This window comes from Prunus avium, chromosome 1, assembly GCF_965620075.1.
Source record: "Prunus avium chromosome 1, drPruAviu1.hap1.1, whole genome shotgun sequence".
Taxonomy (NCBI): Eukaryota; Viridiplantae; Streptophyta; class Magnoliopsida; order Rosales; family Rosaceae; genus Prunus; species Prunus avium.
The window spans coordinates 11,856,959-11,880,059 of NC_142284.1; the positions used below are offsets into that span (position 1 = coordinate 11,856,959).

The following is a 23,101-nucleotide window of genomic DNA, read 5'->3' on the forward strand; positions in this document are numbered from 1 at the left end:
GACTTGGTTTCTTTGTTTTATTTACTTTCTTCGCTTTTGGGCTTTCGTTTGGGTTGGGCTTTCATTTGGTTTGTGCGTTTCTTTGGGTTGGATTTCTGCATGTGTAAGACTGTTGTTAGGGCTTACTGTTTTATTTGTTTCTGTTTGGATTCGTTTTTGTTTTTGTTTTTGCGACCGTGTTGTAGTTGTTTTTCGTGTTTGTTCTTGTATTTACTTGCTTTATTCCCTTTAATTCTTGTTATAACGTTGTTGGTGCCTGAATTCTTTAACATTGAGGACAATGTTTGTTTCTAAGTTTGGGAAGGGATAGCAAGTCTTTTTCGTTTCACTTAAATTCTTACTTTCTTTTATTTTGTTTTCTTTTCTGTTTTGAGTCTTTTTTGTTCTTAAGTCACTTTCCGGACATATATGATGAGATTGTGATGAATGTTTAAATGACTTGATTGAAAATGCTTTAAAAAAAATAATAATAATTTGTTATTCACTAAATGGCATCGTTCTAGCATGATATGTTTGAAACCCTCTACGCACTTGCCATTTGTTTCATAATTCTCTAGTTGAGGGACTTGCATGATCCAAAGAATTGTATCAAGCATGAATTAGACTTGTATAACCATATAATGTGAGCTTTGAGCCTTGTGCTTCAATTCATGAGTGTTATACACATATTCTTACTTTTCTTGTCATCTGAGTTGTTGTCTGATCTCATTATTCATTGATTTGGTTGAGCACTTAAAAGTTACTCATTCTTGTGCAATTTGATTACATGACATTTGAGAAATGATATTAAGGCCCTCTTTGGACCGTTTGTGCCTTTCAAGCTAACCTTATGCATGCTTAAGCATGATTTTCCATTGTAACCACTTTGAGCCTACATGTATGCCTTTTCTTTCAAGTAACCAATTATTACTTCTAGCCTTAGCCTGAAAAACAAGAATTTACCTTTCTAAGGAACTCGTGAGCTTTAATTTAGATGTGTTTTTCATGCTAAGTTTGGGAAGGGTTATTACACCTAATTGAAAAAAAAAAAAAAAAAAAAAAAAAAGAGTACTTCACTAAAAGGGTGAAAGAAAAGAGAAAAGTTGTGGTTAAGTGGCAATGGTTTCAAATTCAATTCCATGTTTCTTGGTTGTTCGAATGGAAGGAAGGAGTGTGAATCATAATTAGTGGAGGTATAAGGCTTTGTGGTCTATTTGATCACCAAAAACTGAGTGAAAATCTCAAGCGTGATGTTTCAAAGTCTTTTAGTCAACGATTATATGCTCTTACATTGTGAGTTCCTTGGACTTTGTTGTATCCATATCCTTCATTTCTTACTCACCTTACACCCTTAGCCCCATTACAACCTATAATAAAGACCTAAATTGATCCAAAATGTCATGTGGTTGATTTGCACACATTTTTCAGCTTTTAAGTGTTTAGCATCCTTCTTGAGATCATATTCATGCATGTTTTTCATCTTGCTAATTTTGAGTTAAGTCCCGTATGGTTTAACTCTATTCTCATATTTATTATTGAGTGATGCATTGTAACCCTCTTCCGAGTGATTCATTTGTGAGAGGACAACTTTGGTGAGATTTGAAGTTACATTTGTGCTTGGTATGATTTTTGAAGTTGTGTGAAAACTGAAATTGGAGAATGAGTTCCATTTGGCCATCACACTACTACACTTGAGCATGTTGTGTTATGAATTTTGCCGCCTTGTGAATAATGTGTAAACTGAGTTTTTCTTGTGAAAACTTTTGAGTCGTTTGCATGAGTTGCTCTCTCCTTAGAAAGTGTTCGGAAAGTTTTGTTTCGAGTCTTGTTTTAATTTCTGTTTTGCTCGAGGACTAGCAAAAGATAAGTTTGGGAAGTTTGTTCGGTTCATTTTTACACATGATTTTTCATGTTATTCACCCACTATTTTGAGTTAGTTCTTGACATTTTATAGCTTTTTACTTCTTTTTTGTGTTTTAATAGGTTTTACCTTGGTTTGTATGAAAATGAGCTAAAAGTGCATTATTTGATATAAATTCTATTTTTGTTCATTTTCGTAGGTCAACTTCGTGGCCTTGGATCAGCATGTTCCGGTCCTTGGATGAGGTGATGATCTTCATAAGACTTGTTCCAATGGATGTTAACTACAACATATCCAAATTTGAGCTCCATTGGGCAAGTGTAGCCTATCCAGCTGATCGGACAATTGACGCTGGCTCTGGATGTTTGTTTTGGCCCAGTTTTCACCCCCACTTAATAGCATTTTATTTCTACTTGTTACCACACCTTTTGGTAACAATGGATTGCATTTGAGTGGCATTTCCTGAGTCAATTGGAGCCTTGGATTATACCTTAAAACAAGGTTTCATCATTTGCAAGGGGACAATGGGCAATAGCTTTAGAGAAAGAATAAGTTTTATACTAAAAGAAAAGCTGGAAAGGAGGAGAGAGAGAAGTCAAAAGGGATTGCAATCAGATTTGGGGGAGTTTTTGCAACGGGAGAGAGGGGATTCCACCATTCTACACAATTGAGAGCAGATTTTGGAGCTTGGAGCTAGGAGAAAGCCAAGGTGCAGTCAAGAAAAGTGGAGAAGAAGACTTCCACCATTGATGATCTTGAGCTTTCATCATTTTCTGAAAATCTGTAAACTCTTTCTAATTTCATTTTGAATTTGTGTTTGAAATGATTATGAGGAACTAAACTCCATAGCTAGGGCTTAGGTTGAAGCCCTAAACATGATTACCTTTTTGTTTTGATGCTTGAGTGTATGAATTTCTAGATATTGTTGATGAATTCCAATTCACCAAATTAATCTATCCTTGATGTATGTTCTTCTTTGATTGATCACCTTTGAAAGCATGCTTCTTGAGATTGTTGGGATTATGTGTATCCTCATGTTATCCTAAGCAATAAATGGATGAAGTAAGAATCATCCATGTGAATTGGTTTCTTGAATACCTAATGTAAACACCATGCTATTAGGATTCTTGTGATGTTCATATTCTCTTTGAACTTAATGGGTTCTCCTTGTAATTGAATCGAAGTACGAACCATACCTAGGTTCGGTTATGAGGAGGGCACAAGTATTGTAGCACGAACCATGCACTTTACGTATATTAGAGAGAATCAATGCGTCTTGAGCCACGACCCATGGTCTTGATTGCGAACATCTTCATCAACACGTTTAGAGTTCATTACTTGAGTATTCATGAACTTGGGTAGAATTGTTTAGGGTGGATTCCGAAACCCTAGTGTTTGTTACATTTTGATTTCACATCTTGATAATTCATCTCCGCCATTCTCATTTAATTTCAAAGTCCATTTACTTTCATGCAATAGAAATAGGTTACTTCAAACAAATCAAACCCCCCCCCCCCCCCCAATGTGTGTGTGAGTTGCGTGTTTGACACGTTACGTGTCTTTGTTACTAAATTCTATTTGTTTCCGTAATTGTTTTGGACTTTTGGTCCGCGTGGTGTTCTTCCATTTTCTGTGCTGAATTCAACCGTATAAAGAACGTGAATTTTGGACGTACGGTTGGAAAGTTATAGGCAAAACACTGGATAGAGGTTGAAACTGGAAAAACAGAGAAAACGACTCTGCCCAAGAACGACCGGTCGCTAGTGTCTCACGACCGGTCGCTCAGCACACAATTCTGAAGTTTCGACTCTGTACTAAAACGACCGGTCGCTTTTACCTCACGACCGGTCGCCAGACAAAAAAACGACCGGTCTCTCTTAACAAACGACCGGTCTCTGGTCACTGTTCACAGCACAATTCTTTTTTTGTTTTGTTTTGTTTGTTTCTTTTATATTTCTTCTTAGTTTAAAATTTTCATTTGTGCATTGTGGTGTGTTAGTTAAATGTTCTTTTTGTACTCGAATTAGAACTTATAGACAACCGACAAGTTCTTCGTGGGATCGACCCCGTACTTATACAATCTATACTTCGATAGATTCGTGCACTTGCGGGTATTTTTAATTGGTTGTTTGCACATTAAATTGTGTCCTTTTAGGAATGCAACACGGCCCAACTACATACTGGTGATTTCCAAACCATGAAGAGCAGCCTTTCACCATGTAGTTTTTGCCGAGAAAATGCAAGAAGGTTTAGATGCTTCCACATTTTTCCTTATTAAACTCATCTAGGTCGCAAGTGCCATCTTTCCACAAGGAAGGAAATCCATCTTCAGATTGAGGAATAGATTTCCTGTCACATCTTTCTGGAGCCAAATAGCTGTTAAGAGAAAGATCCAGCCTTTGATCTCCATTGTTGCACTCGTCATTGGGTTGCAAAACCTGCACGCAAAAGTCATATCCACAATCAGACCTCAGTCCAAACATCCAATAGTGTAGAATAATTTGCTCATCAGATAGGCATGTAAGACAGATAAACATACATGATTATGGAATCTTACCAGATCAATCCCATTGTCACAAAACTAGAGAAGGCTTTTCCTCGCTCACAGCCTAATAATACATTGTCTGGTAAATCATCGATTCGATGTAAAGTTTCTGATTCATAACCTAAACCGTAAACATGTTTGTGTTTGAGTCTCTTTCTGTTTGAGAAATGAAGGATGCTTTTTTTTGCCTTCATTTCTCTTCAGAACAAGGCCAACTACACGAGAACCCCAACCTAATACCAGCTTTGGAAAGAACGATGCTCTCTGTGAGGTTGCATGACGGCCACCTCTACCATCATAACCAATTTATAGTGGGTGTCTAGGTCAGGTCAGATTTGCCAAGGGCGAACATTAATTGCCACCAACTACATTACACGTGGCAGCCTTTGATTGGTCACTTCATGTCTCAAAACACACAATGATTGGTTATAGTGACGGACCTATTAAGGCGCAAGGAGGTGCAGCTGCACCTTCCTTTGCCGAAAAAACCATTGTAGGTGCTTCAAATTGTCCTTTTACTTTCATTTATTTTTATATTACTCCATTTACTTAAGTTTACAATGTGAATAAGGAAGTACCCCCCATTTGGATTCAAATAAAAATATTAGAAAATCAAATTCCCACCAAATCAAAATATGAAAAATCGGTTTTAGTGTAAAATATGATTTGGGCTAAAAATGATGGTTCATTAAGTCAATATATACTTCATACTAAAATTCCATAAAATCAAGTTTTCTTATTCCTAGATGTTACATTATTGTTGTGGTTGTGTTCTTGAGTCTATGACTACTAGTCATATTATAGCTTAGTTCATTTCATTGTATTCTCTCTTAGTTTATCTCTTATTCACCTAAATACCAATTTCATAGTTGTCACACAGAAAGGCTTAGTGGTGAAAATTGTGTGGCAATATTTGTTATTTTTATTTTATTAAAATGCTAATTACGTATTAACCCTTATTATATTTGGTTTTCTTTTTTTTTTAATAAGGATAATGTTGGTAAGCAAACATGGGTTAGACCAGTTGGTCAGGTCAATGAGCCTACTCCCTTGCACCTAAATTTAAGTCAGTGTCGGCCCTAAGATTGGGCTTGAAGGGTGATCGCGCTGGGCCCTGCCTCAAGGAGGGCCCCAATTTCTTTTTCTTTTTTACTTTCTTAATTGAGGTTATATTAGTTATGTAGATAACAAGCCGACATCAAAATTTCTTAAAGTTGATCTTTCAGTTTTGGTTTGCCCTTGTCTTTACTCAAACCATATCAAAGTTGGAGTCCTAAAAAATTTAGCCATTCAAATACGTAAAGTGATATTTTTTTTATAAGGCCTAAATATCTTTTTATGGTTGTAAAAGGCCTATTCGTTTTTTTTTGTAGAATTCTATATAGGCACATACCAATGAAAACAAATATTTTTCTTGTAAGCACCCCCTGGCACGGTCGAGTTTGATTCATTTAAGTTTAGATTATCGCTTCTATTTTTTTCTTTTTTAAACAAATAAGGTAATACTAGTAAAACAGTAACATAAGGAGCACTTTTAACGAAAGTTGACAAAGCCTCTTTTCTTAATAAAGAATTAGATGTTGATCAAGTTGATTATTCAAATGTTTTGGTTATGTATATAAGCTAAGACTCTTCTGATAATTTTGATAATGTCTCTCTTTCTATATTCATTTTGATATGCAGTTCATGTAACAAACCCTCTAAAAACATTCTTTTAATTCCTTTTTCTTTCTTTTTTACAGTTGCTCTTCTGAAAAATATGAAAAAGTCCAACTTTATTACCTTATTTCACTTTGCTTCATCTTATTCTTTTCCTCTGCATAGGTACTCAGCTCTCTCTCTCTCTCTCTCTCTCTCTCTCTCTCTCTCTCTCTCTCTCTCTCTCTCTCAACTATATGTAACATCCTATATGTAAGTATGTTCGATCTTGTCAAACTTATGTTGCTAGAGTATCTTGAGGGAAAAGATATTCTTACTGTGACTCTAGATCATATATTCATGCAAAAGTCAACCTGATCAATAGTAAAAAATTCACGATATGGCAACATAAGCACTTTATGTTTTTTCATGGTTGTCAAATAGTTTCGTAAGGTAGTATTTATTATGTATATAATATACGTATGTACATAACTAACTATAATTCTCTGTTGATGAAAAAAGTGATATCTATTCAACTTCTTTTTTGTTTTCTTCTCAGTTTGCCTTATTATTTTGTGGGCCTGATTTATTGGTTTATACTTCCGCAGTGAAATATATATGGTAATTGAGGTGGTTGGGCTCTGTGATAATTGTTGTGATGTGTACTTTCTGAAGACTGATGAAAAATGTTCAAAACGACGTTGCATTGAACTTTGCCAAGGCTGTAATGGCGATTGGGCTATTGCCAAGAGAGTCAAGTGCAAAAAGGAATCGGGTCAAGAGACGGAATGCCATATTGTTGTTGTCTCATGAAAAATACTGGAAATTATGGTTTTCTTTTTCCAACTGCTTATACGGCCGGCCTGAAAGATTTCATAACTTTTCATTGGAATTGCGGGTTGATTTAATTAATTAATTTTATAGCCAAATTGATATTGTTTAATCAAATCTTAGCAATATAACAAAAGTGTGTATTTCATTGCAATTTGAATTTGATAGTCGCTAACAAACCATTGCGGATGCTCTTAGAATATGCTATCATCATATTATATTCCTAAAGAAGTGATCGCACGCTACTCGTTTTATCACAGTAATGTTATGTTAATAATTTAACCAAAACTATGATAATCTATAGCTTATGTTTGAATTTTTAAAATTTAAGGACCAGAGGGGAAATACAATAAAAGTTTCAACAAAAGAAGAAAAATGAATGTAGAATGTTGGCATTGAATAGAAAGCAACCCTGCATTTTACAAGCTGAGGCAACTGCTCTTAAACGTGCTTTAATTTGGGCAAACAGGCTGAAGCTATCCAGGACGGACATTGAGAGGGTGATTCCAAGACACTTATTCAAATCATTTCCAAAAAGGCACAATTGCCATGGAGACTGAAGACTTTTGCAGAAGATGTTAGAAATTGGATTGAGAATAAACAGAAAATTTGGCTTTGTGACACTTTACTACGTCTTCCTTAAAGTGATATTTGTCCCCTACTGATTAATGAGTTTGCTAACGGGTCTTAGACAAACCACTTCCAGGATACAACAAAGACTGAAATTTTAGTTTAGCAATAACTAAAAGCATCCATCTGAGATTGCTGAAAAGGTGCCAAAACACCCTTTTGGTAAATAACTGCTAATTCCAAAGGATACAACTTTTGAATTCAAATGGTTTTTTCCAAAAGATGCAACCCTAGGCACGTATCATTCTTAATTTATTATCCATACATATGCAATATATATTTGAAATCTATAACAGAAGAGATATGGCAACTATTGTGCAATTTTTCTCAAGTTTCCATTCATCACGTTTAGAGGGAGGTAAATACGATGACGGATCAATTAGCGAAAAGATAACACTTTTTACCACAATTCATGTATTTGGTTTTGTAATTTTCGTGTTGATGTCTATTCGGATATGTATAATATTAAGGGAATCTAACTTTTGATGTTTTTCTGCATCCAAAAAGGAAAAGAAAAAGAAAGCAACCCTCACCCTGCAAAAACCAACCAACCAGTTGTAGCAACCAAAAAAAAAAAACCCCTTTTTCCATTTTTGGTCCGGAGTTGAAGGCTATTTATGGATGCTAGAGAATTGTGTCAGCCCAGTATCCACAAAAACGAAAATAAAAAAAGCAATTCATGGATCAATAAAGCCCACCACAAACTGGCAGAAAGCGAATTTAGGAAATAAAATAAAATTTTTATAAAAAAAAGAAAAAGAAAATATCACACCAGGACTGCTCGCCGACATTTGGTTTGATAAGATACGATTGCTACAGTCCAAATCAGAGCCATTTGCACCAAATCTTAAAAAGTGCCACTTGTGGCCAACTCTTGTCCAAGTCAAAACTACCCCACTTTCCACCCTGATCACCGCCCCATCCGGTTCCTTCGGTCCCAATCATCCTTTTCAGCCAACCGGGTGCAACCGGTCACAGGTTTTACCTGATGTACTGAATAATTATGCATCTATGAAACCCCCCCTCACCTACTCCGAGCATCACCACTTCAAACACATGCTGACGTCACTCGCATCCCAGCCATCCACTTCACCGCAACGGATCTCGCCCGTCGATCTCATCCGAGTAACCGCGTCTCACTCACACACGATGCTTTTAACCCGTGTGAAGATTGCAAGTGAGGTCCTTAATGCATGCGTGTCGACTTATGATTGGCTCCTACAAAACTTTTGCAATTTTGACGTGTATAATGTTTAGTTCAACAAACAATAAAGAACGATATTTATATGTGAAGATCAAATATACATATTCATATCGAGTCGAAGAGATTAACATGAATATGATGTTAATATGGTGAAATTTGAGGAGAATGTTTTAAGGGCAATTAAAAGATGCTTTCGCTTCTTTTGAAGGACGCGCATTTCACTTCTTTTAAAGAGTGTATAAATATGGATATGACGTCGATATGGTGAAATTTAAGGAGAATATTGACATCGCTCTCTTAAAAAGCTTGTTTCACTTCTTTTAAAGGGCACATATTTCACTCCTTTTAAAGAGATTTTCTTTACTTATGTTAAATAGTATATAAACACGGATATGATGTCAATATGGTAAAATTTAAGAAGAATGTTGTTAGCACTCTCTTAAAAGTTTCTTTGAGTTCTTTTAGAGAATGTATAAACAATACATACGGACAATGTCACTGCTGCTAGTGGTCCACGCTAATGATTTAAGTGGTGTTGCGTAACGAGTTAGAGCATGTTATGTTTCACTTCTTTTAAAAAATGTATAAACATGAATATGATGTGAATATGGTAAAATCCAAGAAGAATGCTGTCAGCATTCTCTCTAAAAGCTTCTTTCACTTCTTTTAAGAGAGCATATAAACAAGACAAATGGAGAGTGTCACCGTTATAAGTGGTCCACGCTAATAAATCTGAGTGGTGTTACGTAACGAGATAGAGCGTGTTATGTTGTATACCTGCAACGTACCAAAGTTGGTTTGTTCATTTTAGGTGGACGTCATAGCAATAAAGCAAATTTGTCGTTTTACTTCATCGTCATTTTAAAATAATTTTACTAACAAAAATAGTAATTAAAAAATATTATTCTCTATGAATACATGAAACATAAATTGACTAATTTAGGATACTTGATTGATTTGAGATTTTGAAGACGATGAAGATGAATGTCGTTAAAATATTGAATTTAGTGTATTATAAGAAAATGAAAACTGATTTAAAGTTTGACATAAATATGAATTGCTATCAGACATATGACATGCCAGATTTATAATTTGTGTGTTCTTAGGACAAACGAAAAGTAAAAAGAAGAAAGAATTGTTGAGTTAGAGGAGAGTGGTGGAGAGGTGGGAACAAAGCCTCAACTCCCACTCAATTGTACTAGTGTTTGTGCTTTGTAACCTTCCTTTTAGTTTTTAACCAAATTTAAGGTTTATATCTTTCTTCCAATGCCACGTTGGCAAGACAGCATGAGCATCTGTCCTCCTAACATTAACATTCACAACCTTAATTATTATTATTTTTATTTTGTTACCTTTGCATTGTACTTTGTTTGCAGAGGATTAGTTTAATCACATCATTAACTGTCTGCACCGTAGACTGTAATAAAATCTTATTGGCAAAAGGACAACTCTGTCTCTCTGTGTCTGCGTCATATTCCTACACTGCATGGTCCTATTTTAGTCACATGTTTTAAATGAAGGGGCAATTTCGTCATTCCTTACATCATCACCACCCTCCCCCCTCTTTTCTGGCATGGCTAAACTCACACAGTTTGTTTGTTTGTTTTGTTTTGTTTTGTTTTTTTTGGAATTTTGGTTTATTTAATAAGATAAATATATTTTATTTTATATTTAAAGAAGAAAAAAAAAAAGGGAAAAAGAAATAATGGTGGGTAATTTTGTTGTAGGTTTGGCGCGTATATAAACCAACGGACTCAGGGAGACCCATAATAAAATAAATAAAATAATAAAATAAAAATAAATAAATAAAAAAGAACCTCTCAAAGTGAAGGAAGAGGAGAAAAGTAAGAGATCAAAACCAAAAAACGCTTTGAAAACTGATAGTAGAGAGAGAGAAATCCAAAACCAAACCAAAACCAAAACCAAAACAGAGAGAGGGACATACACAGTGTTTGTGTGTATGTGTGAGAGAGAAGAGAGAGAGAGAGAGAGAGGGGAGCCCTGAAAATCTAAACCCTTTTCATATTTTCCTCTCTTTGATAACCCCATTTGATCACAACCTCTCTCACAATCTCATTCCTTGAAGGAGGAGAGAGAGAGAGAGAGAGAGATTGTGGAAGCATCAAGATTGTTTAGTGAAGAACCCAAGTGATTCAGTGTGACCGTACAATGGAGCGGTACGGTCGGACCACAGAAGGGTCACAGTCCGATCCGTCGCCCGAGTGGACTGTTCCGGGACCCGAAACAGGGCTGGAAGGTGAGAGCTTTCTCTGTCCAAAACCACTCTGCATTTCAATTTCATTTCAATTTCGATCGAATTTCGGGTTTTGGGGATTGCGATTTGGTGGGTTTGGAGCGAATGTGGTCCGGTTTCGCAATTGGGTTTGATCTTTTCGTGTTTGCCAAAATGCAGAGTCCATGTGGCAGTTGGGGCTCGGACCCGGGGAATCGTATCCGGAACGAACCAACGTTACCGATTGTAGTTACTACTTGAGGACTGGGATTTGTGGGTACGGCTCTCGGTGTCGGTACAATCATCCTCGTGATCGTAGTGCGGTAATTTTATTGAATTACCCTTTTTTACTGCTTCAATGGGTTGAATTTGGGGCTTATTTGGATGGTTTTGATTGATTGCCACTGTGATCATTTGGTTTTCTGGGGTCCAATTTGGTTTGATCTTGTCTTTTAGTATTGGTATTGTGGTTTTGTATGCAGATTTGATGATGAATTTTATGATTTTTAAGCAATTTGGTTGGTGGGATTGTTCTGAATTCATTGAATTTAAGTCATTGTGGGGAAATTTGTAATTTCTCTTTTCCTGGGTATATTTGTTAAGATCTATGTGGTTGGTGTTGATATTATTACCGGTTTACTAGTTAAGGTTGACAGATGTATATTTCTCAGGTTACGGGAGCTGCGAGACCTGGAGGATTGGAGTACCCTGAGCGAGCGGGCCAGCCTGTGTGCCAGGTACTTCACTTGGTTTTTCTAATTGGTTCTGAATATTGGGGTTTAGGCCAAAATGCTACCATGGAGTGGTATACATCTGCTTAGTTCTGGAAGATCACATATTCAGCTTCCATTCGTGTCCATTCTGGACGGAGGACCGTCATCTAAAGATGATTACATGCTTTGTCTGTTGGATAATCCTTGAAAGTTTGTGAATCCCCTTTGTTTGATTGTGCTGTGATTCTTTGATGGCAGTACTATATGAGGACAGGGACTTGCAAATTTGGCGCTTCTTGTAAGTACCACCATCCTAAGCAGGGAGGAAGCTCTGGTAGCCCTGTATCTCTAAATTATTATGGATACCCATTACGACAGGTCTGTATTTCTTAAATTTTAACTTCAATTCTTCAAAAAAAAAAATTGTCATATTGTAAATCCCATTTCATGACTGTGAGGTAAAGTATCGCCATCATGTTGCAAATAAAACAGGGTGAAAGAGAGTGTTCCTACTATGTGAAAACTGGACAGTGTAAGTTTGGTGCAACTTGTAAATTCCATCATCCACAGCCAGCTGGCATACCACTTCCAGTGCCATCACCAGCCCCTCAAGTTTCACCTGTACCTGCTGCACCTGCATTGTATCAAACTGTGCAATCTCCGTCTGTTTCATCGCAACAATATGGAGTAGTATTTGCAAGGCCTCCTTTGCTACCGGGTTCATATGTTCAAAGTCCCTATGGTCAAGTCCTGCTTTCCCCTGGCACAATTCCTTTTCCAGGTTGGAGTCCATATCAGGTAAGAAACATTTTCTGCTCCATTATCTTTTAAATTGCATGGATTTCCATTAAGCTGTTAGCCATGTGGTGCAGCCACCTGCAAGCCCATTGCCCTCTCCTAGTACTCAACCTGGTGTCGGTTCTGGGACACTTTATGGGATGAGTCAACTATCTCCTTCAGCAGCTGCATATACAGGAATGTATCAGCCGATACCTTTACCTTCTTCTCTTGGTCTTCCAACCACCAGCCAGAAGGAGCACTTATTTCCTGAAAGACCTGGTCAACCAGATTGTCAGTATTACATGAGAACAGGGGATTGTAAATTTGGGTCCTCATGTAGATATCATCACCCACCAGAAGTTGTTGGACCAAAAACAACTGTTGCCCTCAGCCCCAGTGGTCTTCCTTCGCGCCCGGTGAGCCGCCCTTACAAATCCCATGTAGGCTTTTACTAGGGCATGAACCATGAACGTGTTCTTACTTAAAACTGTAATTTACTAGTGAATGATCTTTCAAACTCTCTCTCTGCCTCTCTCTCTTATTCAGGAATGTTTTATTCTTCTAGCTTGTTGAGGTTTCGTCATCCTCATGTGCTTCATGAAAATATATGTGATATATGGACTGTTAGGTTTCGTTGGAAGATTGTAGATGTTTCCAACTTGAAACTAGAGAAACTGTTGGAATTCCCCACGGAAAACATCTAGATATATTCACCCGTGGAAGAATATTTTTACACAGCAGCACTTAGTATCTGTGGGTAATATGCGCTGAAACATAATCTTTGCCGCTGATAGATGGTTCGTTATTTAGTTGGAAAAATGTGTAAGTTAGGGCTATCTGGATGATGATGATTGTTTGGACCTAGGGTCCACTTTAGGGAGCATCACTTTCTCAGTGTTATTTTTTCCAGTCTTTTGATATATTCACCTGTGGAAGAATATTTTTACACAGCAGCACTTAATATCTGTGGGAAATATGCGCTGAAACATAATCTTTGCCGCTGATAGATGGTTCGTTATTTAGTTGGAAAAATGTGTAAGTTAGGGCTATCTGGATGATGATGATTGTTTGGACCTAGGGTCCACTTTAGGGAGCATCACTTTCTCAGGGTTATTTTTTCCAGTCTTTTGGGTTTCTTTATTTTTCCTTGCATTTAAGCCTCTCTTTTTTTGGTTGCTTATTGGTGATATTGGCTGTAAAATCTGCTTGTCCTCTGCATTTTTAACTCAATCTGCTGGCCTTCTTTCTTAGCATTATATTATGTGTTCAATATTCTTTTTTGTGCTTTCTTGTACTGTGAATGCCTTCTTGGTCATTTATGCACTTCTCTCTCTCTCTCTCTGTCTCTCTCACATGCTCGTTTTTCTGCTGTGAATTTGAAATTCTATGTGATAATCAGGGTGCACCACTTTGCACTCACTATGCACAACGAGGAGTATGCAAGTTTGGGCCTGCATGCAAATTCGACCATCCAATGGGAACACTCAGTTACAGCCCATCAGCGTCTTCTCTTGCTGATATGCCAGTTGCACCGTACCCAGTGGGATCATCAATTGGTACGCTAGCCCCATCATCCTCATCCTCATCCACAGAATTGCGGCCTGAGCTTAATTCAGGCTCTGGAAAGGACTTAGTTTCAGCCAGAATGTCTTCATCACTGAGCACTTCTAGTGGATCAGTTGGTTCAACTGTTTCTAAGGGTGGTATTGCCCATTTGGGTGTTCAACAGTCTGCTCAGGGTTCTGGCCCTTCAACTAGCAGTGGCAGCAGTACAGAGTCTCATAGTCCAAGCTAAGCAATGCCAAGCAATTTTTCATTCTTCCTTTTTGATCAACTTTCTCCCAAAGCATCATTTTTTCTTTTTTCAAGTCCTCCAATAGAGGCTTATCTCACTGGCTTAGCATACATCAGTCATGTTCATCTCTGTGTCTATATCATCTTTATATGGCCTCCCCTTTTATCTTGAATAAGCTATGGCCAAGCTCCAAAAGTTCAGCAAACCCCATATAGTCTTCCACTTTTCTCTTCAATAACCGTGAAAGAATTTGCAGTTCCGTTAGGCAAATCTGTGTCCAGCTCTCCAATTTTGGGGTGTGTTATGTTCATTTGTGGCCTTTTCCAGAATGAAAAGATTAGTTCCACGGTGTTCTCGCTTTTAGATTGACCGTGTGTAATTCATGTCTATCCTTTCTGAATTTTCTTTTAAATTGGGGAACAAGCTTTCACATAAACTTTGAAATTTGAATGCTTGTTCCCCCACTTTTTGTCCAAGGTCTATTTTGAGAAAGAGAAGTAAAACTAAAGACCCAAGGAGGCATATCACAATGCTTACTTTTATGTGGGATCAGATACATAGTTATTCTGTGTCAGTCAATTGAAATGCTTGACCATGTTATTCATAAATTTATTATGAAATACAAAATATATGAAAGTATCACTCTTGACTGTGTAATAATCTCTCTTCCTTGATATCTCTTACTTTCCTGTAGATTGCTTGTATTGTATGCATGCCAAATCATTCCAGTGTGATATATGGCAGCATGGCTTGAAGATGAACCTTTTTGGCTAATTGGAAATTCTTTTCATCCATTTTATTAATTTTTTAAAAAAATATTAAAAACCATTTTATGCAAAACTTGGTCCATTGAAGGAGAAACACTATGTGTGAAAGCCAATCACATCATGCCATGCGTGATAAATGTTTCATGTGGCAATCTGTGATTGGTTAAGAATAGCAAAACAGTGTTCACACAAGTTTTTCTGCCATTGAAGGGTACGACTCCTGCCTTTTAATTTCTTTCCATCCTAAATATGGATTGAATTGATGGGATGTGCGGTAGTTTAGGAACTTTATGGCTTTGGTCATATCTTCACCCTCTCAAAGATTTGCCCAAGTACCATTTGATTGAGCAGAACATATTCCCAAGGAAAAGATATTATAGGGTTTATGCAGGAATTTCCCATAATACCCATTATTTCCAATTTTCTTGTGATGTCTTTTCTCCCTTCCAACAAAATTCACACTATTGCATTGCCCATAATAACTTTATTACCTATCAAGTTACGGAAAAGAAACTGAAGTCACAACCTCTTCCAACCATATACGCCATTGAGTCATATTTTCCATTGTCTAATTTATTTCATGGCATGACCGACAAGAAGACAAGATGAATCCAGGTTTGAAGGCAATGAACTATGTTGGCAAAATTAATGGATCTCATTGCTTTGCAAACTAGTAGTGCTCAAGGCATCCTTAAAAAGAAAAACAAAGGGACAAAAAAAAAACACTGAAATGAAGTGCTTATCCTACTTTAATCTTCAAGTGTAGAAGAACTCCAACATGTTCAGAAGCCTTGTGTTCCCCTTTTACTTGCATAAATTTAGGAGCATAAATTCTTTAGTCACCCTGGTCTCCTTAATCTTCCAAAGTTCTTAAATAGTATAAGGGTTTTTTTTTAATACAAAATGAAATTAGAGTAAAAGGGATCTCGAGTGCAGAAGTAAATATTTTAAACTACTCGAGCTATACGACGCTTTCTTAACTTTGGTTCTACATATTTTAACCCACCATTAACTGAACCAAAACTATGGACCAAACAGAAAGTAAATAAAGAGAAGCGTTATTGCAAAGCACTAATACTTTTGCAATTAGTGGTCCTTCTGTGTTTGTGCATCTAAATTATAAGTTGCATGCATCTATTGTTTTTAGGCTACGTTGTCAGTAAAAGGTGAGGCAAATAGCCGTAAAGGTAGACACATAATGCATCTATTATATATGCTGACCCCATAAAGAGCTAAGCTATAGGCAGTATTATGAAATGGGTGCAAAAGATATATGTGACAAAGACTTCATAAAGTAGTACTAGATTTCTTTCAAACAATTTCCATTAAAACTTGTAAGAGCCATGGTAAACATTGATCTAAATCTCCTCCTCAAATGGCTCCAATGGAGGTTTTTTAGGGTAGTTACAATGAAAGAAAGAGTTGCAAGAAGAAGGAAAAAAAACCCAAGACACAAAAAAGAAAACAAAAAAGAGTGCATGCACATAAATTAAATTCACTTGATAATCCATGGATGCACCCACCAAAAGTTAATCAAAAGAGTGACTGGCCAAAATCAAAGACTGCATCACCAAAAGGAGGAACTGATGGAGAACAAGAGCATGAAGAAGAAGAAGTAGTTGCCTGAGGTATTAAGCCAAAACTAGAATTTTCGACGATCGGATACAAAGCTCCTCCTCCCATGCATCCATCTTCAATCATGAATGGATTGTCCACCATGGCTGCAGACAGCTCTCTTGAATGCAACTCCCATATTGGCTGCTGGTTGTCCCAGAATCCCTGGCTGAATTCATCAAAGCTAGGAAGCTGATCTCCAGGAGGGTTAGTGCTAGAAGCCATTAATGCAGCTTGCACATTCATAACATCTAGACAATGTGATTTGGTTTCAATGGAGTTAGTGTTTGCAAAGCTACAATCTTGATCAATATTAAAGTCACTGGTTTTGGAGCTTCTGTGATTAGTGGCATGATGATCAGATTCAGAAGGAGGCCTCAAGCAGTTGTCAGGAACTATGCAGGCCAAGTAGCCTGAGTTAGAATTAGAACCATTGGAGAAAAAGAAACCATCATCATCCCCATCATGTGAAGATGAACCATGAGAGGTTTCAGCTCCACATGTGTTAATGTTATTGGACCTGATATTGGGGTTTTGAGTTTGATCATTCTGAAAAATGCCTGACTGATGAGGTGGACTGTTGTGATTGGTGGGTTGTTGTTTGGCAGCTGAGAAAAACTGTGATTGTTGTGGTGAAAGGGTTTGGAGATCAAAGGGTGTTAGGAGAGAGTGAAAAGTGGTGTTGTCAGAATAAATGAAGTTGGTTCTTGCTTGTGAGCCTTTCATGGACAGAGCAGCTCTGTCATAAGCCAGAGCTGCTTCTTGAGCAGTGTCAAATGTGCCAAGCCAGTGCCTTTCTTTAGTGCTAGGGTCTCGAATTTCAGCAGCATATCTTCCCCAAGGCCTTCTCCTCACCCCAAGAAACCTCCCTGGCTCTGCTTGCTTTCTTCGGCCCCTTCTCTCACCAGATTGAGAGGGAGGTGTGTTCCTCTGAAGCACAGAAGCAAAACCCATCTGTGCCTGGCCCTGCTCATAAGCTTTAAAGGGTTTATCTGAGGTTTTGGAGGTGGACATTGGCGTGGTAGAATTACAAGTAGAAAGAAGCACTAGAGAAAATGTGCTACTTCTAGAGAAGAAAAGCCAAAAATGTGGTTGAATGAATGAGTTGGGTTTTGGTTTTGGTTTTGGTTTTTGAATGGTGAAGAATGTGGAAGTTGTAGGAAGGCTTTTAAAGACTGATATATAATCATGAGAGAGAGAGAGAGAGAGAGAGAGAGAGAGAGAGAGAGAGGGGCGAGGGAGAGAGGCAAGGAAAAGGACATTGCAGATGTCATTCTGTGGAAGACCATCCTTCCCTTTTCCACCTACTATTTTAAAAATCTTTCCTTTTCTCATTTCTATTTAATCCCACAGCTTTTCAGCTGGAAAATAATAAGAAGCTAGCACTTGTAGGTGAAAAATGTAGGAGATTCCCAGCAGTACTTGTCAAAACAAAAACTCAAAATGGAGATCTACTAGCTGCTCTGCAGTTTTTTCATTTTCTAGCTACAGTCACTTTCTTCCAAGTTCCAACAACACCCTGATAATTTATCATCTGCACTAAATTTCAACCCTTCAAAATTGTAGTTTTTAACTAATGAGGTAATTATTGCATCATGTCTATGTAACTATTGGGATTTGGTGAGAGAGAGTTTTATTGGTTTTGAATCTTCATATGATCCACTCACGTGTGGAGCTAAGGTCTAATCTATGTGAAAAAATTTGACAAGTAGTAAACTTTATGCTTGAAAAGCTCCATGAACCATTTAATATTATTAAAAATAATTAAAGTTTCAGAACAACCCAAGTTGAAATTAATGTCAAAGTTTGAGGACCAAGAAGATGACTGGTAGATAAAATCCCCATCAAAACTTGGGGGATCAATTCATGCATACATAAAAACCAGAAAAATGATCAAAACAGCTGCGTGGTTTTTCTGAGTACCTACTCCTCCTACAGAAAGTCTTTAAAAACAAATTTTGAATTCATGATGTACCAACAAAAATTTATCTCCAATATTCACATGTAAATCCGCATTTTCTGCAACCAAATTCTTTGTAACTTCTTGTCTGCTTCATGATTTTCAAACGGAGCAGTTAAGATTTTCTCAACTAAAATCGAAATTATCAAAGAGCCAGCATATTCTATTGAGCTTGTTTTTTTGGTCTGCATCATGGAAACAACCCCACATCAGAGTACAAAAACAATAGGCTCCCTCATAAGGGCCCATTGCCTCAAAGTTTTATGCTTGTTTTGTTTTGCTGGTCTATATATGCCTCTTATGTACGATTTATATATTTTTTTTAGTAGCAGTAGAAATAGTAACCATATGACATATGCAGAGTTTTAACTTCTGGCATTCTCTGAGGGTATAAGAACGATAAAAATATTCAATCAACTGGGAATGTCAATTATAAACATACTAGAAAAAAGGACTAAGGCCACGGTTTGCGTAGCCACGACCGACAGTGGCCATTGGTGTGTAATGGTAAACTAGGGATAAAGTGATGATAAACAGATGCAGACATAAACAGAGCCTAAATGGTAAATTTGGAGACAAAGGACAAATATATAATGCAGCAAACAGATGGTGAACATTCCATTTTTACTACAAGTTACTTCACAAAGAACCCTTTTAAGTAACATCTTTTCAAGTAAAATATAGCAAATTTTGATGGAGACATGACCCTCAAAGTAATCAGAAAAGGGACTTGGGTCAAAAGGAAATCAAAAGCTTAAAACAAACAAAAAACTCTTACTAAGCAAAGGGGGGATTAAAACTGCCCAAACAAAAGCTATAAGTGGGGCATGCATAATAATAAACCCATTTGGAGGGAAGCATTATCCATTAATTAATTAGGCACTTCCAATATTGAAAAGCACTATTTAATCCCTTTGATTAAACCTCACATTGCCTAAACAGCATTGGGAATGACATAAACTAATCATAACAGCAAATGGGTCAACCTGCTTTCAGTTCACTTAGCATTTCCAAAATGTTGCAATGCTTTGCCACTGGTCACTGTCATGGTCTATTTGTGATTGCCTAAATCTAATGGTCCTAACAGATATAAACAATGAGAGGAAAAAAAAAAAAAAAAAAAAGGGGGAGGGGGGGTGGGGGTATATTTTCAAATAGTTGAACAAAACATAGACATAGAGATGGGTTACAACTTAAAAGGATAAACAATAAAATGACTAAAATTCATCAAAGTTTTGTTGTTGTTTTGTTTTACAAAAAAAAATTGTTTCTTTCCAGAATGAGATGGACTCAATTGGAATCTATGACCCTTGACTCCTCCACTAACAAAAACCAATAAGATAGGATTGTTCCATAATTTCATTAAACCCCATCTGAATAAATTCTATTGAAAGTGAAGGGTTTTTATATTTATTTATGACTTCAACACCAGATGATAGAAGAAAGGTTAGTCTTTAGTCAAGCCCCATCTGAGAAAAAGTGTTAAGCTAGTTGGAAAGGATGATGGAGCACAGCAACTTGACAAAGCACTTATTAGATTTTGCTTAAAATGGATGAGCTTGAAGTTGTAATTTTGTATTAATATTGACCAAAAACAATAATATAAGAGATGGGGTAGGGGCCTGACCTGAGGGCCTCCTCCTCTGTCTCACTATGACACTTTGTCCAATCCATTGTTCCAAGTTTTTTTCTTTGACATGGGTCTGGTTTTGGGTCAAATGGGAATTTTGCACACTCCCCAAAACAGGCACACACACTTTTCATTTAGTGTTAAAGGTTCGCCCGGGATTTAGGGAAAAAGATGGAAGTGTCTTTCCCTTGTTATGACTTAGGACTTTGGACTTTGACACCAGAGAGAGAGAGAGAGAGAGAGAGAGAGAGAGAGAGGGTTTTGAAGTTTTTGGAGATTAGTGGTCTTTACATTGAAAAAAATTTGTGTGCACTTTTGATTCAAAATGTGTCCAAATCCCATGTTAGATTTTAGCCTTTTGTGGTTCAGCTACTTTCTACTTTCTAGTAAAATGCAACGCGCTCGTGTCCTTCCACTAAGTAAGCTGCAGTCACATTATGCATATAATAATAAGCCATTTATTTTTCTGAGCAAATTAACATAATGTTTTTGTTTTGGCATTGGGGGATGTGGCTTGTGTGATTGCTTTCTGATATAATCCCAAGGTGGCAGACCACTGCTTTTTTTCTCTAATTGTTTGTTTATCATCAATTCATCATGCAACTGAGACTGGTCTCTCAGTCTGGCAAATCCATGCTTTCATGGCCTTGGTGACAGCTGTGTCTTTGGTCCCCATAACTGGAGCTTATTTATACAGTGGCAAGGCAAAACAAGTATTGAAATTATGACTTGTTTACTAATTCCTAATTAAATTAGGAGGAATTGAATTGAAGAGGAGTTGGATTGAAGAAAATTAGATTCCGAATTCTTATTTAAGTTGTTTACTAAACTATATGTATTGAGGGGAGTTAGATTCTGGATTCCTATTGAAGTTGTTTACTAAATTATATGGAATTGGAGTATGAGTAGTACTAATTACTAAATGTCTTTATTGTTGGGTTAAAGTAAATGGCAAATTTTAAAATTTTAAAATTGTGTGGGGATATAATGGGTAAAAAACATGAATTCTTAATAGGTTAGTTCTCGATGAATTAGAATTCCACCTCCCATCTAAGAATTAAATTTCTCCAAAATCAAGAGTTCAATTACTAATTTTGTGTGTGCCCCCACTTACTTTTTAATTCCTTAATGTAAAGTAAACATAGGAATCCTCCATAGGTAAAATTCAATTCCTTATGAAAATTCCAATTCCTAATTAGTAAATACACCATTTTATTGTAATTCACGATTTTCTCTATGTTATTAATACATGAATATTTGAATTATTCTGATTACTTATTTCCTCACCTGTACTAACTCATAACATAAGGAATCAATAATTATATACGTTTTATATTAAAATTTACAGTCTAATACCTGAAAACCCATAAATTAGAATAATAATTAGGAGGAAAGAGTTGATTTCATACTCAGTCCTTCTCTCCTCTATTCCTAATATTTTGATTCATTATTTCTATTGAAAGTAACTAATTAAGCAAGCATGCCATTTAAGTAAAAAGAAGATGAGAGTCAGAAATCTATTATCTCATCAAAAGTGTGAAAGTATACATAAGATGCACTCAAACTCACTAGGTGATGCATAAAGTTAACAAATTGAATTTTAGTGGTGGCAACTTGAATACACGCGGCGATAATCTAACTCGAATTGAGAATAACATGACACTACTTGACAAGTCTGCAAATAACATGACACCACTTGACACGAACTCATATATAACATGGATGACAAGTTAATTTCAAACATAAATTCTTTAATTTTGACACGATTAATTAAACAAGTGAAATTAGAATTGACATGTTCTAAGTGACAGAAAAACACTATCCACTTACAATGTAAATAAGAATTTAAACTAACCATAAATTATCTAAAAAGTTGTTGGATAATGATTGCCTAAATTCCCCGCCTTCTATGTCAAATTAAACAATACCAAAGCTAGTCACAAACTACTATTTGAGGTTAAGGCCAACCAGTCCGGGACACGTGGACACTGTTGCCATCGGAAACTGTAAACATGCAATGCAATAGGACTGTAGCACCCACCACCACCATCACCATCATCATCATCAATCATCCATTCAAACTAAGTGCATGCGTGTCGAGCTCTCAGGCGTGTCGCTGATGTCACGGTGACGTGGCATAGAAGAACAAAGATCTTCGTACACATGTAAAGACTACGTAAATCACGGAAAAAACCCAACAGGGCCTCCTTGTAAAGCGAAAATGGGAGAGGGGAGATATGAGATACGAGGTTGGTTGGGAATGAAGCAGGTTCAGAAGTTTCTACAGAGAACAGTGAAAGCGAATCTAAAGAGTAAAACCCTACAAGGAGTGGTCAAAGATTCAATCTGGACGGTCTGATCTGATCTGATTGAGATTCAGATTCAGATTGGACGGCCAAAAGGATCCTCTTGTCTTTGCCTTGGGGTACAAACCACGATAGTTGCTCCACAAGTCCCCAGCCCACATACAAACTCAAACCAAACTGATACAGTAAAATTTATTGTAATTTGGAGAAGAGAAAGATCTGTGAGTGTCAAATGCATCACATCAGTTTCAATTGTTATTGTATCTTCATGGAAAGAAAACAAATCAGAGATAGAATGATATTAATAGTTGTGACAAGATCATATACGTGGAAAGAAAAAAACGATAATTTGGGCACAAACATTATAGTGTTATACATACAATTTATAAGTTTTTTTTTTTTAATTGCAATGATGAGGGGATTCCCCATCTTGAAGCACAAGTCAAGTGCACGCTTCGTGATTTTCTCAACAATCCAATCCCAGATGAACTCAGTGAGTTCATTTCATTGGAACTGGGTGATGTACGTTGTTAATGAATTTGCTCTAGTCTAGGGGTTCAGCTCAACATATTTTGAATTAATGTGGAGGGTTTGCTATTGGTTATCTCATTTCAT

At 36.8% G+C, this 23,101-nt stretch overlaps 2 protein-coding genes across 2 annotated transcripts; one reads left to right on the forward strand and one right to left on the reverse strand.

The window, feature by feature from the left end:
- Positions 1-10,516: 10,516 nt before the first annotated feature.
- On the forward strand, positions 10,517-14,869 carry LOC110760686 (Zinc finger C-x8-C-x5-C-x3-H type family protein). Its single transcript, XM_021962986.2, has 7 exons — positions 10,517-10,945; positions 11,102-11,244; positions 11,593-11,658; positions 11,893-12,012; positions 12,127-12,432; positions 12,507-12,830; positions 13,814-14,869. Exons 1-7 carry the CDS (start codon positions 10,858-10,860, stop codon positions 14,207-14,209), a joined length of 1,443 nt encoding a protein of 480 aa, XP_021818678.1. The 5' UTR covers positions 10,517-10,857; the 3' UTR covers positions 14,210-14,869.
- Positions 14,870-16,388: 1,519 nt separating this feature from the next.
- Positions 16,389-17,717, reverse strand: PUCHI (Integrase-type DNA-binding superfamily protein). Its single transcript, XM_021962987.2, has one exon. It carries the CDS (start codon positions 17,602-17,604, stop codon positions 16,510-16,512), a length of 1,095 nt encoding a protein of 364 aa, XP_021818679.1. The 5' UTR covers positions 17,605-17,717; the 3' UTR covers positions 16,389-16,509.
- Between the last annotated feature and the right edge of the window lie 5,384 nt (positions 17,718-23,101).

Bases quoted from the DNA above. Each gene is read 5' to 3' on its own strand.
- PUCHI (XM_021962987.2), bottom strand. From the start codon at position 17,604: ATGTCCACCTCCAAAACCTCAGATAAACCCTTTAAAGCTTATGAGCAG.
- LOC110760686 (XM_021962986.2), top strand. From the start codon at position 10,858: ATGGAGCGGTACGGTCGGACCACAGAAGGGTCACAGTCCGATCCGTCG. The intron at 10,946-11,101 runs GTGAGAGCTTTC...GCCAAAATGCAG, and splicing joins ACCCGAAACAGGGCTGGAAG to AGTCCATGTGGCAGTTGGGG. The intron at 12,831-13,813 runs GTGAGCCGCCCT...TGTGATAATCAG, and splicing joins GTGGTCTTCCTTCGCGCCCG to GGTGCACCACTTTGCACTCA.